This window comes from Drosophila santomea, chromosome X (genome assembly GCF_016746245.2).
Source record: "Drosophila santomea strain STO CAGO 1482 chromosome X, Prin_Dsan_1.1, whole genome shotgun sequence".
NCBI lineage: Eukaryota > Metazoa > Arthropoda > Insecta > Diptera > Drosophilidae > Drosophila > Drosophila santomea.
In genome coordinates, this window is record NC_053021.2 from 6,569,826 (window position 1) to 6,587,721 (window position 17,896).

The 17,896-nt window shown below is 48.0% G+C and overlaps 2 protein-coding genes across 6 annotated transcripts; both read left to right on the forward strand.

Moving 5' to 3' along the window:
- Positions 1–3: 3 nt before the first annotated feature.
- LOC120455388 (alpha-actinin, sarcomeric) lies at positions 4–17,647 on the forward strand. Of its 5 annotated transcripts, none has more exons than XM_039641517.2 (10): positions 4–140; positions 7,171–7,417; positions 11,438–11,854; positions 11,934–12,087; positions 12,384–12,535; positions 14,444–14,536; positions 14,607–14,957; positions 15,024–15,202; positions 15,495–16,629; positions 16,698–17,647. In XM_039641517.2, the coding sequence occupies exons 2-10, from the start codon at positions 7,304–7,306 to the stop codon at positions 16,854–16,856; spliced, it is 2,754 nt and encodes a 917-aa protein (XP_039497451.1). In that variant the 5' UTR covers positions 4–140; positions 7,171–7,303; the 3' UTR covers positions 16,857–17,647. The 5 variants fall into 5 exon arrangements, with proteins under 5 accessions (XP_039497451.1, XP_039497450.1, XP_039497453.1 ...); XM_039641516.2 differs by lacking the exon at positions 4–140 and adding an exon at positions 5,857–5,950; XM_039641519.2 differs by lacking the exons at positions 4–140; positions 12,384–12,535 and adding an exon at positions 13,663–13,748 and having other exon boundaries at positions 6,992–7,417.
- Positions 896–3,410, forward strand: LOC120455394 (protein ultraspiracle). Its single transcript, XM_039641532.2, has one exon. It carries the CDS (start codon positions 1,289–1,291, stop codon positions 2,816–2,818), a length of 1,530 nt encoding a protein of 509 aa, XP_039497466.1. The 5' UTR covers positions 896–1,288; the 3' UTR covers positions 2,819–3,410.
- Positions 17,648–17,896: the final 249 nt, after the last annotated feature.

Sequence of the window (17,896 nt, forward strand, 5' to 3'; positions counted from 1 at the left end):
TCAGCGTCGTGTGGTGTTGTCGTGTCAGTGACGTGCCTGTGTGTGTTGGTGTGTGCTCGCGAGGACTGATAACTGATAGCCAAGTAAAAAGTAAATAAACAAGCTTCACCTTGCGGCGCATCGAAAGCCACTGGCTGCAAGTAAGTTGCACTTCCATTTGCATTTCGCCAATTCTGGTTCCGTTTGGTCTTGGATTCGCGGTTGAGTAGCATAACCGCTCGATTCTCGGCGACGGTGATTGCGATTTGAGGCCGAGGTTACCGCCGGCAGCGGTGAAATTGGCGCACATTCACGTCTCCATTTTGCATTTCTATTCTGCATAATTGCAGCGGCGCTAAATTATTTTTGCACTGTGTGGGTGGCAAGGCGGTGAGGAGGGGAGCCAGACTGACGCAGGGTTGCATGCGCCGTGGGTGCGGTGAGTTTTGCAATGGCGCCGCCAGGGCTGTCGCTACTCCCGCTTTCTGGTTTTCGACTGAATTAATTGATTGATTGATTGCTCGTTGGTTACCAAAGTAAAAACACTAATTTCTGCGGCAGCTGCGATGGGCTTAATCGCTTTAATTGGGTCATTTACGCCCACTAAAAATGGTTTGTGTGAGTAGGGAAACAGCCCTGTCCACTTTGTGGTGAGTTAGAGATGCGAGGGCGACCAGTCACGAATCTGTGCTTAAATTGAGTGAACGATATATGTACTTATGTCGTATTTTAATTAAAAAGATGAATATGGCATTTTATAGGTACCTAAATATACCAGACATCTGATTATGCTTGACCTAGGGTAATACCATGGCCGTAGTTAATTTTATATAGTATCCAGCAGTTGCGACTGTGACTCGTGACGACGCAACCTGTGTCACAGTCCATCTCTACGATGGTGAATTGCGTCGCTGTGGTGAGATTGTCTTTGTTGAGAAAAAATGTCGACGCGAAAAAAGGTATTTATTCATTAGTCAGAAAGTCTGGCATTCTTTGTTTGTTGGTAAAAAGCGCAATTGTTTGGCGGCGAGCGAATAAAGTGCGCGGCTCCATCAGCTCAAGATTATGTAAATGCAGCAACGACCCCACCAGCAACGAAACTGCAACCTGCTCCACTTGGCCCAACGGACGGAAAAGCGGACGGACGGACACGGTGGCGTTGGCAAAGTGAAACCCCAACAGAGAGGCGAAAGCGAGCCAAGACACACCACATACACACGAAGAGAACGAGCAAGAGGAAACCGGTAGGCGGAGGAGGCGCTGCCCCCAGTTCCCCCCAATATACCCAGCACCACATCACAAGCCCAGGATGGATAACTGCGACCAGGACGCCACCTTTCGGCTGAGCCACATCAAGGAGGAGGTCAAGCCGGACATCTCGCAGCTGAACGACAGCAACAACAGTAGCTTTTCGCCCAAGGCCGAGAGTCCTGTTCCCTTTATGCAAGCCATGTCCATGGTCCACGTGCTGCCCGGCTCCAACTCCGCCAGCTCCAACAACAACAGCGTCGGAGACGCCCAAATGGCGCAGGCGCCCAATTCGACTGCAGGAGCTGCCGCCGCTGCTGTCCAGCAGCAGTATCCGCCTAACCATCCGCTGAGCGGCAGCAAGCACCTCTGCTCCATCTGCGGAGATCGGGCCAGCGGTAAGCACTACGGCGTGTACAGCTGTGAGGGCTGCAAGGGCTTCTTTAAGCGCACAGTGCGCAAGGATCTCACATACGCTTGCAGGGAGAACCGCAACTGCATCATCGACAAACGGCAGAGGAACCGTTGTCAATACTGCCGCTACCAGAAGTGCCTAACCTGCGGCATGAAACGCGAGGCGGTCCAGGAGGAGCGTCAACGCGGTGCCCGTAATGCAGCGGGTAGGCTAAGCGCCAGCGGTGGCGGCAGTAGCGGTCCAGGCTCAGTAGGTGGTTCCAGCTCGGTTGGCGGAGGAGGAGGAAGCGGTGTTTCTGGCGGAATGGGCAGCGGCAACGGTTCCGATGACTTCATGACCAACAGCGTGTCCAGGGATTTCTCGATCGAGCGCATCATAGAGGCCGAGCAGCGGGCGGAGACCCAGTGTGGCGATCGTGCACTGACGTTCCTGCGCGTCGGTCCCTATTCCACAGTCCAGCCGGACTACAAGGGTGCCGTGTCGGCCCTGTGCCAAGTGGTCAACAAACAGCTCTTCCAGATGGTCGAATACGCGCGCATGATGCCGCACTTTGCCCAGGTGCCGCTGGACGACCAGGTTATTTTGCTGAAAGCCGCTTGGATCGAGCTGCTCATTGCGAACGTAGCCTGGTGCAGCATCGTTTCGCTGGATGACGGCGGTGCCGGAGGCGGCGGGGGCGGTGGACTGGGCCACGACGGTTCCTTTGAGCGACGATCACCCGGCCTGCAGCCGCAGCAGCTGTTCCTCAACCAGAGCTTCTCGTACCATCGCAACAGTGCGATCAAGGCCGGTGTTTCAGCCATCTTCGACCGCATCCTATCGGAGCTGAGCGTAAAGATGAAGCGACTGAATCTGGACCGACGCGAGCTGTCCTGCTTGAAAGCCATCATACTGTACAACCCGGACATACGCGGGATCAAGAACCGGGCGGAGATCGAGATGTGCCGCGAGAAGGTGTACGCCTGCCTGGACGAACACTGCCGCCTGGAACATCCGGGCGACGATGGACGCTTCGCGCAACTGCTGCTGCGTCTGCCCGCTCTGCGATCGATTAGCCTGAAGTGCCAGGATCACCTGTTCCTCTTCCGCATCACCAGCGACCGGCCGCTGGAGGAGCTCTTTCTCGAACAGCTGGAGGCGCCGCCGCCGCCTGGCCTGGCGATGAAACTGGAGTAGGGTTCAGACTCTAAAGTCGCCCCCGTTCTCCACCCGAAGAATGTTTCATTGTGATTGCGTTTGTTTGCATTTCTCCTCTCTGTCCCCTTATATCCAACAAAAGCCCCCCTAATATTACGCAAAATGTGTATGTAATTGTTTATTTTTTTTTATTACCTAATATTATTATTATTGATATAGAAAATGTTTTCCTTAAGATGAAGATTAGCCTCCTCGACGTTTATGTCCCAGTAAACGAAAAACAAACAAAATCCAAAACTTGAAAAGAACACAAAACACAAAACGAAAGAAACGAAAAGAAGCACACAAGCAAAGTAAAAGTTAAACTAAAGCTAAATGAGTAAAGATATTATAATAAAGGTTAAAATTAATGCATAGTTATGATCCACAGACGTATGTAAACATACAAATTCAGCATAAATATATATGTCAGCAGGCGCATATCTGCGGTGCTGGCCCCGTTCTAAATCAATTGTAATTACTTTTTAACATAAATGTACCCAAACGTTATCAATTAGATGCGAGATACAGAAATCACCGACGAAAACCAACAAAATATATCTATGTATAAAATATAAACTGCATAACAAGATATATGGTCGTTTTATCTGCGGATCTGCAATTAATCCAATTGTCCACACGAATATATGGCTTTATTTGCGTATATAAGCGGTGCGTTTCGGGACTGTAAGAAGAAATCGAGTGACTATCTCGAAGACGGAAATGTATATACATCTAATAAAAGCCTATTTGCACGGGTATTTTAAACTGTTTAGTTTTGTACTATTAAACATATGTTTGGCAAACAATTTTTGTATTAATAGTTAACTGGCTTATTCTGCCGGCTCTTGAATGGATTTATTTTATTAATATTATCTGTGATATACTTAGGTGGAGGTAATAAATAAAGTTCACTGCGGAAACTCTTCAAAAATAGCCATTCTATTTAAAAACTACTGCGCAATTTTAAAGCATTTTTTTTTTACCACCAATCGCTGTATTTAATTGTAAGCAATATCGCCCGGACTAAACCAATGATCACAACGATTTCACGATCTTCTGTGAACACTCTTTGGATGTGTAAAATGTGCAATTTTCCAAAAGGATCGCTTTTCGCTTTCGAACCGCACTGTACGCCTTGTTCGCGTCCCGTACTCATTGACTTTTGGTTTGTGGGCCGCCTTGTGGTCCCCACGCCCCACTTCCCACTCCTCACCTTGATGTGGCGGCCTCTCAGATGGCATTTGGTCAATTTTTATAAAATTTATGTCTCAGCGGGAATGTATGTTAGTATGTATTTACTAAAATATGGTATTAACGCACAAGCAGCGACTAAGAATAGATATTGTTTTTGAAAAAAGAACAAAACTCGCCGCTGACGACGCACATTATGTTCTATAAATAGCCAAATTGTGTCTCTATCTCTGTCTATATCGTTGTATCTTATCTCTGTATCTCACCCCAAAGGAATATCTTTAAATTGGGACAAGTCAACGGATACAATACTCTACAGTCGACGCAGATCCTGGCTATTAAACATGAACGTACATATATTCTCAGATTCTCCATTCACACAAAAGATCTAGAGCTTTTAAAAGCTCCCACACAGTGTGAAAGAGAGGGTTGGATTGCTAGAAAGAGACGGCAGTGTGTCCACACTTATGGTGGGTGGTTTTTATTGGTCTAGCTAATAGCTATCCTTGAATTTGTGTGTGGGGCGAGCATATTTAATAAATTCATAAATTTCATCGCTCTCCACTGAGAAGAAGAAGAAGCCTGAAGCCAGAAGCCCACACAAATAGTCCTATGTAGCAGCGTGTTAAAAAATGTGAAATGTGAAATGAAAAATGAAATGTTTCGCACGGAAAAACCATGAAAGCATGCCAATAAAATCATGTGTTCCCCCACCCCAAATACCCCTCTCCCTTCCCCCTTCTCCGCCCATCTCCATCTCCTTCGACGATTTGCGATTTTCGTGTGTGTATTGGAAAAGAGTTTTCGAAGCGAAATTAACAATTTGCTATTTTCGTAGTTATGCGGGGGCGTTTTCCGAAGACCCACGAGGGGGGGCTATGGGTGGATGCTGTCTGAACCGCGGAGACTCGCTGACAGACGAGGAGAAAACCAGGGAGGTGGAGAGTCAGACGCGCTGACGTGGGGGCCAACAAGTTGTTGTCGTCTTCGCATATCGCCACACAGCATACGCCATACGCCATCACAGCCATACACCATACGCCATACAGGGTGCCCCCCCTTTCGGCTCTCTTACTTTCTTTATCGTTACTTCGTGTCGCCTGCAACTGCATTTTCCTACCAATTTCACTAATGCGGTCCGAGAGCTCTCTTTGGCACGGCCGCCACCAAAAACAAGGGGAGTAGCGCAGCACCGCAGCTACAAATGAGCAAAAACTAAAAAGGAAGGAGTTCGGAACTTGCGATACCCATTGCTTTTTAGAAGAAAGTGTGTCTACTTGACTGAGTGATCCGCCCCACAAGCAGATCGTTCAGGGCATTCAAAGAGTAATATTCAGTATTCATCTAAATTGTTAATTCAACCATTCAACTTGACTAGTAAACGAACAGAGTGAATAACTGCAAAAACATCATGCCCGCACATCAGCATCCAACTAAAGGGTGCCACGATTCGTACGCTTATGCTGGCCGAATTCATACTTTCTTCTGCCACCCACTCCCACTCCGGCACTCTTGCCGCTCCACTCTCCACTCTTCGTGATTCGGATGTTCGCATGTTCGGATGCTTGGATGCTTGGATGCTCGGATGCTTGGATGCTCGGATGCTCGGATGCTTGGATGCTCGGATGTTGGGGTCTTCGGCAATGGCAAGCGATCCAAACCCAAACCGATCCGATTCGATCCGATGCTCCCGCTGCACGGCAGACTTTTCTTCTTCCTCTGCGACGACTGTGGCTGTGGCTGTGGTGCGGTGGGCGATGCGCGATGTGGGGCAGGTGGGGCGGATGGATGGTGGTGCGCCGACGGCAGCAGCAGCAGCGGTGACTGCGACTGCGACGACGACTGCGACGGTATTCAGAGTTGGCAGCTGGCTGGCGCGACATCAGTTTTGAGTTGGCTATCAACGCGAGCGGGTCTTTCTCTTCGCAAGCGACACACGTAGATATTGCTCCAATTGCTGTCCACACAGATTGTTTTGTTGTTTTTGTTTTTGTTTGGTTCGACTGCACACACACGAGTAGATATTGATATATGTGTATATATATATCTGGCTAACCGACTCACTTGCTTTCGTTATACTCTATTTTCTTTTTTTTTTGGGTTCTTTTTTTGTACTTGTTGAAAAATAAATATAAAAACGAAATATTCAAAAAAAAAAAATAAACGAGCAAAGCAAAATATAAGTAACGAAAACTGTGCATGTGTGTGAGGTGTCTGTGTGTGTGTGTGTGTGTGCGTGCGATGGTTATATATGCCAAAAACACATATATCTTTATATATATATATCCGAACAATATGTGCGTATATATGATCTATGTGGAGAGTCAAAGTGCTACCAATAAAAAACTAGACACACAAAAAAAAAGGAACGAACCGCGAGTATATCGATCTATATTTACCGGATCAGTTCCGATTTCCGATCCGAATTCGCGCTATTTCTCAAAATTATTTCAAATATGTACCAATCCCGTACCGTCCTTCTCCTTCTCCGCCCCCGGCCCCGGCCCGCCCACTTCCCTTCGCTGCGTTGACGTTGACGCCGAAAATAAAACTTTTTCAAAACATACTATTTTTAACCGATACGATACGATACGAAACGGAACGAGAGCGGAAAACACACAACAGAACGAGCAAAGCAAACGCAAAAATAATTAAGCAGCAAATTAACGTGTTATACAACTATTTGACCAGTCCAAATTCATGTTTCAATTTTTTGTTGCAACTTCGAATATTAGCGGGAATCGGTTAAGGAAAGCGGGTATGGATGGGTTAAGCGGCCCATGGGGCCAGCGGGCTAGCGGGTAGAACGGCAACCACCTGTTGTGGCAGGTTGTCGCTCTTGATGCCTCTCCTCAAGAGAGCTTGAAGGATTGGGGCAAGCTTTGCGCCATCGCTCGATCAATCAATCAGTAGAGTCTGTCACTCAGCACTCTGTCACACACATATGTACGCACCGCACAGGCAGACATAGTTAAACATATAGAGACTGTCCAGAATCAGAATACGAATCCGAATCTAAATCCGAATCCGAATCCGAGAATCGAACCAAGTCGAACGACTTGGCCGTTAAGTGACCCGCGGCAACAAGAACAACCGGCCAGGCCAATAGGCCAACAACTTGCAACCTCCCACCTACAACCTCCGTTTTCCTTCGGCAGCAGCAGCAACTGGATCACCAACAACAACAGCACCACCACCAGCAGCAGCGAGAGCGAGCGAGAGAGTGTGCAGCGGGACAGGGAACGATATAGATATATACCGAGCGAGCGGGACTTCTGACAGCGCCACAAGATGATGATGGAGAACGGACTCTCCATGGAGTATGGAGATGGCTACATGGAGCAGGAGGAGGAGTGGGAGCGCGAGGGCCTGCTCGATCCTGCGTGGGAGAAGCAACAGAAGAAGGTGAGTGAGCTTTACTTCCATATTCTAATCCTTAAGGCCCCCTGTAGGAATTCATTATAAGCTTTGGTATTAAAACAGAACAAGTTTTCACCAAGTGTCATTAGGAAGGAACCTATAACTATAGAGAAAAATCGATTTAAAGCCACAGTTTGCTATGAAACTTAAACTTCTTTAGTACTTATTAGCTTATTAGCGGGCACGACAGCACACAGAGGCCAGAACTTTTGTCCATATATGCAAAATACCATTCTGCCACCCGAAAAGTGAAAGCGAAGGGTTAACCTTGCGATGTATTTTGAAGAGACGCATGTTGTTGGCCTACTGTAGCCACAGTTCACATGTATTGGATATACGCTCTTTGGTCTGTCTGGGCTCTATATTTTTCGATTATGTTTCAATATTTTACCGAGCCAACAGCACAAGAAGCACAACAACTACAGCAACATGGGACTAACACTAAAAAGCTAGAACAACAACTACAAAAAAGCTCAGCGGCCCGATTTAAAAATAGAATATTTCTTTCTTGATTTTCATGGCTCTTGTTGTTCTAGCAATGTTTGAAGATAGCACGAAAATAGTTTGTTGCTGTACAGGAACTATACATATATATGTATGTAGTACATATAGAACCTATATCCAAATGCCTTCGATCTCTGATGATTATGAAAATCGAAAATCTCATTCGAATCGTATTAGAACCGTTGTTGTCTGGGGCATCGTTCTGAATCTGAACATCATCACCAAAGAGGAACACTCAATGAAAACCCGGAGGTTATCAATCTATTTTCCAAACAGTTTCCAATCAATTACCCCTGGCATCCCTTTCATCTTTGTTTTTTTGTCGTTCAGACGAAATGTTGTTTGCATGTTTGTTTGTTTGTTGTTTGTCATTGTGTGCCAGCGGAAGCATACCGTTATACCTATGGCGTCAGAAGAAAAACAGCAACTAATTGCCACTGTTTAGATAAAGCTGGAAACACCGATCCATTCCATAAGTAGGTGGCAATTGAGGTGGGGACATCTAGCAGAACTGAAGGTCGTAAGCGATAAGAACCACAGCCAAAAGGTCGAAAGGAACGTTAGATAGCCCCAAAAAGGCAAGTGTATCGAGGATGGTGTGTGTGGTGCACACACCTTTGCTCAGAACAAACCCATTCCATCTCATATCCCATTCCATATCCAAGAGCTCTAACCTAGAGATATAGTATTTATATACATAATTCTATAAATTGCCAGCCAAAATTTAGTGCAAGGCTGTGTTTTTGACACGACGCCTAGGTGGTGAAATGAAATTGACAATTATAAATAGACAGCATTCCTATGCACCACATTTCCACGCGATTCGGACTCAGAATATACCCAGAGATACAGATCTGTATCTGTATCTGTATCCGTGTCCGTGTCCGAAATTCATCAGCCACCCACACTTATAAAGCATGGCGAAAATGCAATGACAAATCGCTGGCGCACTAACGAAACTGAAAATAATTAACAAAGATCGAAAAAAGTCGAAAAAAAAGCAAAATAAAGCGAAAATATGAAGATTTTTGGCGGTCGCCGAATGACTTGAGCTTGACATGATCGGACATGTATGCGTGGCATCTATCACTCCCTCTCTCTCTATCCATCTCTCCCACTGTCTTTCTCTCTTTCTTTCTCTCGCCCAATATACGTATTTCGTAACCGTAAATTACCGAACGGAATTCGTCAGCTGCTGAATAATGAGAGCCGAAAAAAGAAAGAAAACAGCCACCGAAATTGTTTCTGTTTTGTGTTTACATTGATCGCAACAACGCAAGAAAAGGTGTAAAGAGGGGATGGGCGTTGGTGTGGGTGTGGAAGTGGAAGTGGGTGGTGAGGCTCCGCCGCGTGACTCATGTATGCGAAAGGTGTGAATGAATGAGGAGGATCAGCGGCCAGGGTTGCCAGGGCTGGCAGGGTTGCTGGGTTGCCAGGTTGCCACCCTCCTCCAACCGCTGGCCTGGCCTGGCCAAGTGCGAATGAGTCCATGCTATGGGGCCGCTCAAATTACACTCGGCTAAAAATGGGTGTGCAAGAGCGAGTGCGTTGCGCTGCCGCCGCCGCTGCTGGCTGCCAGAGCTGCTAGAGCTTTCCCCCAAAAAGCTTTTTTCAATCTGAACTGGGAAAAAAAAAAGAAGGCGGACGTCGGCTGTCGGCCGTCTGTGCTTGTCTCGCTTTTGACTGTTCTTGATTCTGACGCGTGCGCCTTGACCGGCCGAAAAGACTGCTCCTCCTATCGTAGATCTGGAAGATGAAAGAAGCTGGAGGCAGCAGGCTGGTCCAGGCGACTCTAGCGTTGCGCTGCAATCAGCGCAGGCGCAGACGCAGGCCACTGGCCTCTGCTGCCGTCGACGCTGCCCGGTAACGGTAATTGATCAGAGGCGAAAACGGGTTACCGGAATGCAACAGATCGGGCGAAGAGAGAAGCTGCGATCGTCAGTGTTGCCAGGTTTTTTGAGAGAGGCGCAAACGTTAAGGCAACTGCAAGCCACGTCCCAAAAATGTTTTAATTCAAACGGAGTCTGTGGTTTAGTTTTAAAAAAGGGCAATTATCCTTGACTTTAAACATTAAGGGTTTTCAAATCGTTTTGAGGAAAATCTCTGTCTGCGGCAGCGCACTAGAAACGGGCTAAGTCTAACGGGAAAAGACCAGAGCGATGCTGGCAACACTGGATGCCGCATTGTGGATCGGCGCCGACGTCGGCAGAGGCTCGAGTGGATGGATGATGGAGCCTAGCGGTAAGCCGGAGCGACTTGTTTTGGCGCTCTCCGGCTGGCCTAGTTCAAGTTGTTATTGTTAGAGTGGGTAATGTGTAATCTGTCCCCAGCAACCGTTGCGATCGTTACGTGAGAGGGGCATTTGCATTAACAGTTGCATTTCTCGTTCTCAGCTTAGATCGGGTCGTGGTCGGGCTCTCTCCTCGAATCTCCTCGGATCTCCGACGCTCTCTTGTCTCACGCACCTAACTGTAAGCTAATGGCCAATAAAGTGGAGCCTATAAGCTACATGCTCCACGGCTGCTGCTACCCGTTCTGATACCGTTCTAGCGGTGATCCATTGTGATGCACATTGTGATCACAATGCCATAAGCCGCCATATGCGCAGTCCATTTGTCAATCGATTAAGCCAAGCAGCTTCTCTTCCTCCTCCCTTTCTTTTCGATTGTTCCGGATTTTCCAGCCAACAAAGCCCACAGTTCCCCATAGTTGCCCATAGTTTGTGAATGGGAACCGATTTCAGGATGATCTCGCACACTCACAGGGCTATAAAGTGGGCGTGCGAGCACCCCCCTTCGGGCCAAATCTCCATAAGAATTCCGAGTTGTAAACTTACAAAACCAAGACCGAACCCATAGGGCGATTGGGTGGGTGGGGATCTGGGGGCTTGGGGGTTTGGGCCCCCGAAATAATGAAGTGTGTGCAAAAAGAACTGGTTTATATGTGTACATACATACATACATACATACATACATACATACACATGTGCGCCTGCTGTCTTTTCTTGTTTTCTCTTTGTTCTGGCTGCTCCATCGTCGTCTGTCTGTCCCCATTCGGTGAAAAATAACTGCAACTGTCAGCCGCAGTTGCAACAGCAGTGGGTCGCAAGCGAACGGGAGGTGGGGGGTACAGCTCCAAGCCTAAAGTCAACAACAAAGATCTTTGGGCTGGGACTGCCCTAAATGGGTGGCGAAAAGAAAGAGGAACAGCTACGCTGAAACAGCTGGCAGCCATCAGCGATCAGCTGTCCCGAATCTCAGGCCCCAAATCTCCCAACGAATTCTGGTTTCTGGTGGTGGTGAGAAGACTACGGCAAGGGTTCAGGACTTGGCCGCTCCCAAATTCAAGTATATCCAATGCATTTGTTTCGTCTGTTCGTAACAAATAATGTTTCCGTGCTTTTAAGTAGCCTAAGTGATAGTTCTGCCCAGTAATTCCCATCCAGTGAAAAGATATCTGTGAAGTATAATATAATATAATCAATCAACATTACGTCCGCAGACATTTACCGCCTGGTGTAACAGCCATCTGCGCAAGGCCGGTACAGCCATCGACAACATCGAGGAGGACTTCCGCAACGGCCTCAAGCTGATGCTGCTGCTGGAGGTGATCTCCGGCGAGACGCTGCCCAAGCCCGATCGCGGCAAGATGCGCTTCCACAAGATCGCCAACGTGAACAAGGCTCTCGACTTCATCGCCTCCAAGGGCGTCCATCTGGTGTCCATTGGTGCCGAGGAGATTGTCGATGGCAACCTGAAGATGACTCTGGGTATGATCTGGACGATCATCCTGCGCTTCGCCATTCAGGACATCTCCGTGGAGGAGATGACCGCCAAGGAGGGTCTGCTGCTGTGGTGCCAGCGCAAGACGGCTCCCTACAAGAACGTCAACGTACAGAACTTCCATCTGTCGTTCAAGGTGAGTTGCAGACAGACTGGTGCTCCAATTCTAAATGCATAATTATCATTGGTTAAATTTCCCTTTTGTTTCCTTGTAGGATGGTCTGGCCTTCTGCGCCCTTATCCATCGCCATCGCCCAGATTTAATCGACTACGCCAAGCTGTCCAAAGACAATCCTCTGGAGAATCTTAATACTGCCTTCGATGTGGCCGAGAAGTACCTGGATATTCCTCGCATGTTGGATCCAGATGGTGAGTGGTTTGGGGCTGATTATCTAGGATGAATATACATAGCCTAGTAATGGGAAGATTACAGCATAGAGTAACAAATCAAAACTCAAAAACCAAAACGAATCTGCTGTGTAAATGAAACTGGTTGGAAAGGCAGTTAATAATTGCTTAGATACCAAATTGTACCATTAAGTTGATACTCCTCCCATTACTGGCGATAATAGCGGATGGGGGCTTTTTCGCTCGATTGACTAGTTAGACGTAAGCTATCAGTTGGGTTTTCGGTTCTAATCATTGCGATTGGTGAACAACGACAGATTTGATCAACACTCCGAAACCGGATGAACGTGCCATCATGACGTACGTCTCCTGCTACTACCACGCCTTCCAGGGAGCCCAACAGGTTGGAAATGTGACGCATGTACCCGAACCCACAAGACAATACACCTACGTCCCGAATAATTACAATGTGACTAAACTTCACCACGATACACTTATATATCTAGCTCTAGCGCGGCATATCTATATACATATATATCGATATATGAGCATATGCCTTCCTCGTTCTAAGTATATTTTATGCGATTTTGCGATGTTGCCGCTGCTGTTGCTGCTGCTGCTGATGCTGCTCCTGCTGCTGCTGCTGTTGTCGCTTCCTTTCTTCCCCACCACCGCGGGCCTTGAACAAATGCCCCACTGCCAAGGTCGCAGCGGTACGGGGCCAAGGTCGAGCCAAGGTCAAGCCAAAATCAGAGTCACAGCAACCAGAAGGCAGCGCGGATCGCCACGAAATCGCGCCCTCTCCTATATCAAATTTGAATCGCCTGGATTTGTCTTGATTCGATTTGCGTTGGCCTCGTGCATATTGTTCGTTCCCGCATCCGTATCCGCATCCGCATCCCTATCTGCATCCGCATTTGCATCCGCAACTGCCCGATGCTAACAGCCTCCCTACTAACTGCGCTCGTGCAAAACGGAGCTCGAGGAATACAACCTTTGGTTATCCTGTAATGCGGCAGGACAAGAACGCACTCTTGGTTCAATCGAACCCAAAAAAAGTTCGATCTTCTGCCTTCCATGACTCCATTAACTCCTTCTTAACTTAACTCAGTTCAATTGGAAGGTTCTCCTCTCCGTACGGTGCGCAATGCATGCTGTGAATAACCCGCAACGCATATGCATTTATTTATATACATATATAAGTGTTCAATTTGGCGCTTGGAATCGAAACTCGAGCCCTCAAAGATTGAAGTCAAATGCAATCGATCCGGGCTGTCGAATGCTCGATTCTGGTGCGCCGGCATGCTTTGAGATGTCCACTAACTTAGCATAAGTCAAAAAAAAAAAATATATATATATAGTGATAGTGTTTGATGCCTGTTGGGACTAACCATCATTTGTATGTTTGTTGCTTTCTTTCTCTTTCTCTCTTTTTATTATCTCTGTGTGCGCGCTCCGCTCATCAAAAAAAAACCAACAACTGCCATTAACCAATCTGCAACTGCTATCGCCACAACAACAACTACTACAACAACAACCCTCCTGAAAAACCAAAACAACAAATAAAAAAACCAAACAACACGCACACGATCACAGATCTCCAGAATACAGCTTTGCCCGATGAGCGGGCGGTGATGACGTATGTGTCCTCGTACTATCACTGCTTCAGCGGCGCCCAAAAGGTCTGTTATACGAACCAATACCCCAGCAACAATATCCCTGCAGTCGACTCCCCCTTCCCCTTCATCACCCCCGTCCACACAAGGAACACACAAGCAGGACACTGCATTGTTGATGGCGCCCGAACAGGGACCTTGCCATCATCCGATTGCAAATCTAGTCCATCAATTGTCCCGCAATTTGGCGCCATCACTGAAATTTGTTGTTTTTTACCTAAATTAAAATCCCCAGTCTTTTTGAATCCTATGATTTCTAAATTAATTAAATTAATCAGCAAAGAAACATACACTAGAAAACACAACTCGCTATGCTAACTGCAGATTCGCCAGAGCATTCTAATCCCAAAACCGCTTGACTTCAATGCAATCCTTTCCCACTTGTTGCCCAGTTCATTGTTGCTTGATTCGTTTCTATTATTTTCTGCAACGTTTTCTTTATATGTGGCACCCAGTTTAGTTCAATTCAGTTTAGCCCAGTTCGGTACGAGTCGGGAGCAATGGCATAGAGCTGAGTTGAGCTGAGTTGGGGCGCCCAGTGTTCCTGTTCCTGTTTCCTGTTCGTCTTGTTTTCGCTTTTCCAAATCTGAGTTGGTTCCGTGCCCACACATACACGCACACTCAGAGCGAAACGATTAAAGCCTTCTAATGTGCAACCCACTTTTCCACCCACCCAACCATGAAACCGCGTGCAACAACAGGCGGAAACCGCTGCCAACCGAATTTGCAAGGTGCTCAAGGTCAACCAGGAGAATGAACGCCTCATGGAGGAGTACGAGCGTCTGGCCAGTGATGTAAGTAGTCACTCAAGCTACTAGATGCCCCTGATCATTAACCATTATCCCTACACACACTCACACACAGTTGCTGGAGTGGATCCGTCGCACCATGCCCTGGTTGAACTCGCGCCAGGCCGACAACTCGCTGGCGGGTGTGCAGAAGAAGCTGGAGGAGTACCGCACCTACCGTCGCAAGCACAAGCCACCACGTGTGGAGCAGAAGGCCAAGCTGGAGACCAACTTCAACACGCTGCAGACCAAGCTGCGCCTGTCCAACCGGCCCGCTTACCTGCCCACCGAGGGCAAGACCGTGTCCGACATCTCCAACTCGTGGAAGGGCCTGGAGCTGGCCGAGAAGGCCTTTGAGGAATGGCTGCTGGCCGAGACCATGCGCCTGGAGCGCCTCGAACATCTGGCCCAGAAGTTCAAGCACAAGGTAAGCTTCTTACCCAGCTGGCCTTAAAGAGCGTGTATACCCATTATTTAAATGCCATCCCCACAGGCCGATGCCCACGAGGACTGGACGCGTGGCAAGGAGGAGATGCTGCAGTCGCAGGACTTCCGCCAGTGCAAGCTCAACGAGCTGAAGGCCCTGAAGAAGAAGCACGAAGCCTTTGAGTCTGACCTGGCCGCCCACCAGGATCGCGTGGAGCAGATTGCCGCCATCGCCCAGGAGCTTAAGTAAGTGTCTGCCCCGGGCGAACCCTTTATCTAATCTCGATTTATCCCCGCCTGCTGCCACCGATGGCCAATGGTGATTCTGATATGCGTCCAGCGTGAGGTTAGGTAGCACTCCACACCCTCAATCAGTCATCAGTCATGCCTATATCAAGGCTTTTCTCTTAACTGCCATTACTGGCACCCAACTATCCCATACACTCTGGCAGCGTTCACCATTCCATCTGTTATCTCATTTAATCAGCCTGTTCGAACCGATATCAATCCCCACTAATCCGCGTTTTAATCCACACAGCACTCTGGAGTACCATGACTGTGTGTCGGTGAACGCCAGGTGCCAGCGCATCTGCGACCAATGGGATCGCCTGGGTGCTCTTACCCAGCGCAGGCGCACCGCCTTGGACGAGGCTGAGCGAATCCTGGAAAAGATCGACATCTTGCATTTGGAGTTCGCGAAGCGTGCGGCGCCGTTCAACAACTGGCTGGATGGTACGCGCGAGGATCTGGTGGACATGTTCATTGTGCACACCATGGAGGAAATCCAAGGCCTGATCCAGGCGCACGACCAGTTCAAGGCGACCCTCGGCGAGGCCGACAAGGAGTTCAACCTGATCGTGAACCTGGTCCGCGAAGTGGAGTCGATTGTGAAGCAGCACCAGATCCCCGGCGGCCTGGAGAACCCCTACACCACCCTGACCGCCAACGACATGACGCGCAAGTGGAGCGACGTCCGCCAGCTGGTGCCCCAACGCGACCAGACTTTGGCCAACGAGCTGCGCAAGCAGCAGAACAACGAGATGCTCCGCCGTCAGTTTGCCGAGAAGGCCAACATTGTCGGCCCCTGGATCGAGCGGCAAATGGACGCGGTCACGGCCATTGGCATGGGACTGCAGGGTTCGCTGGAGGACCAATTGCACCGGCTCAAGGAGTACGAGCAGGCCGTCTACGCCTACAAGCCGAACATTGAGGAGCTGGAGAAGATCCATCAAGCGGTGCAGGAATCGATGATCTTCGAGAACCGATACACCAACTATACGATGGAAACGCTGCGCGTCGGCTGGGAGCAGCTGCTGACATCCATTAACCGCAACATCAACGAGGTGGAGAACCAGATTCTCACCCGTGACTCCAAGGGCATTAGCCAGGAGCAGCTGAACGAATTCCGTAGCAGCTTCAACCACTTCGACAAGAACCGTACCGGCCGCCTGTCGCCCGAGGAGTTCAAGTCGTGCCTGGTCTCGCTGGGCTACTCGATTGGCAAGGATCGCCAGGGTGATTTGGACTTCCAGCGCATCCTCGCCGTCGTCGATCCCAACAACACTGGCTACGTGCACTTCGACGCCTTCCTCGACTTCATGACCCGCGAGAGCACCGATACCGACACTGCCGAACAAGTCATCGACTCCTTCCGAATCCTGGCAGCCGACAAGGTGAGTTAACTAACGCACATTCGATTGTGTACTCTGGGCTAACGCGTGCTCTTTCTGCATTCTTTTAGCCATACATTTTGCCCGACGAACTGCGCCGCGAGTTGCCGCCAGACCAGGCCGAGTACTGCATCCAGCGCATGCCGCCCTATAAGGGACCCAACGGAGTGCCCGGCGCCCTGGACTACATGTCCTTCAGCACAGCTCTCTACGGCGAGACCGACTTGTAAGAGCGCAAGGCACCACCCGCATCCGAAGGACTGCGTCGGCGAACCCGAGCAGAGCCACATCATATAATAATGATAAACTTTAATAATAATAATATTAATAAACATAGATTTATTATACCTACACTCGTAACGGTAGCTGCAGAAGAACTTCAGAGCATCATGTGAGGATGAATATACATATTTATTAATTTCCGTCTCGAGCCGATGTATGCGACCCACCACATACAAAACACGCAAAAAACAAATGAGAAACACAAAATTATGAAATGAAACACACGTACATTTAAAAACATTTGTAAAACAGCAAGGCAACCATAAAGTGCATATCGAATATTTAAATCTAATTACAAAAACCAAGTCCAAAACATCAAAAAAAACGCTAAAAATCTTATTTTTTGAAATTTATGTTAATAAAAACAAAATCCATACATAAAAACCAAAAACAAATCGAAATCTGAAAATCATTACTCTTCTCCAACGAATTCGATAGGATAGGGGCTACGGGGATACGAAAGAGCCAGACAAAAGTCAGCAACTAGAGACTACTTCCGTTTCCGCTTCCGCTCACTGACCTTCAGGTTTCACCAGACAGACAGAGATGGCGATAGCCCGAGAGAAATAGAGAGAGAGAGAGAGAGACCACATGAAAGGAAGAATACTGTTCGAATGCTCACACAAGTACTGCAGCCATTTATTCATCGACAATTTTCAGAACTAGAACTACAGCTACAAATCCATATACACCAACTCCCACAACGAAAGATGAATAAAGCGATTTTTTGCGGATGTTTTTTGCGGTGTTTTCGAAAAAGTTTCGGCCCGGGGAAAGAGGATGAAATAAAACCATCAAAATTCTGAGCTGGACATGGGTTTTTTTTTTTTATTCATGATTCGTTGAAATTTTGATTCTTGGTAATCCTTTAAAAATAATTGCATAAATAAGTTGTAATTTTACGATGTGTTTGGATCGAATGATCTATCAGCTACAAAGTACTACATAAACACAGCACAAACACACTACATTCACCCACAGGCACACG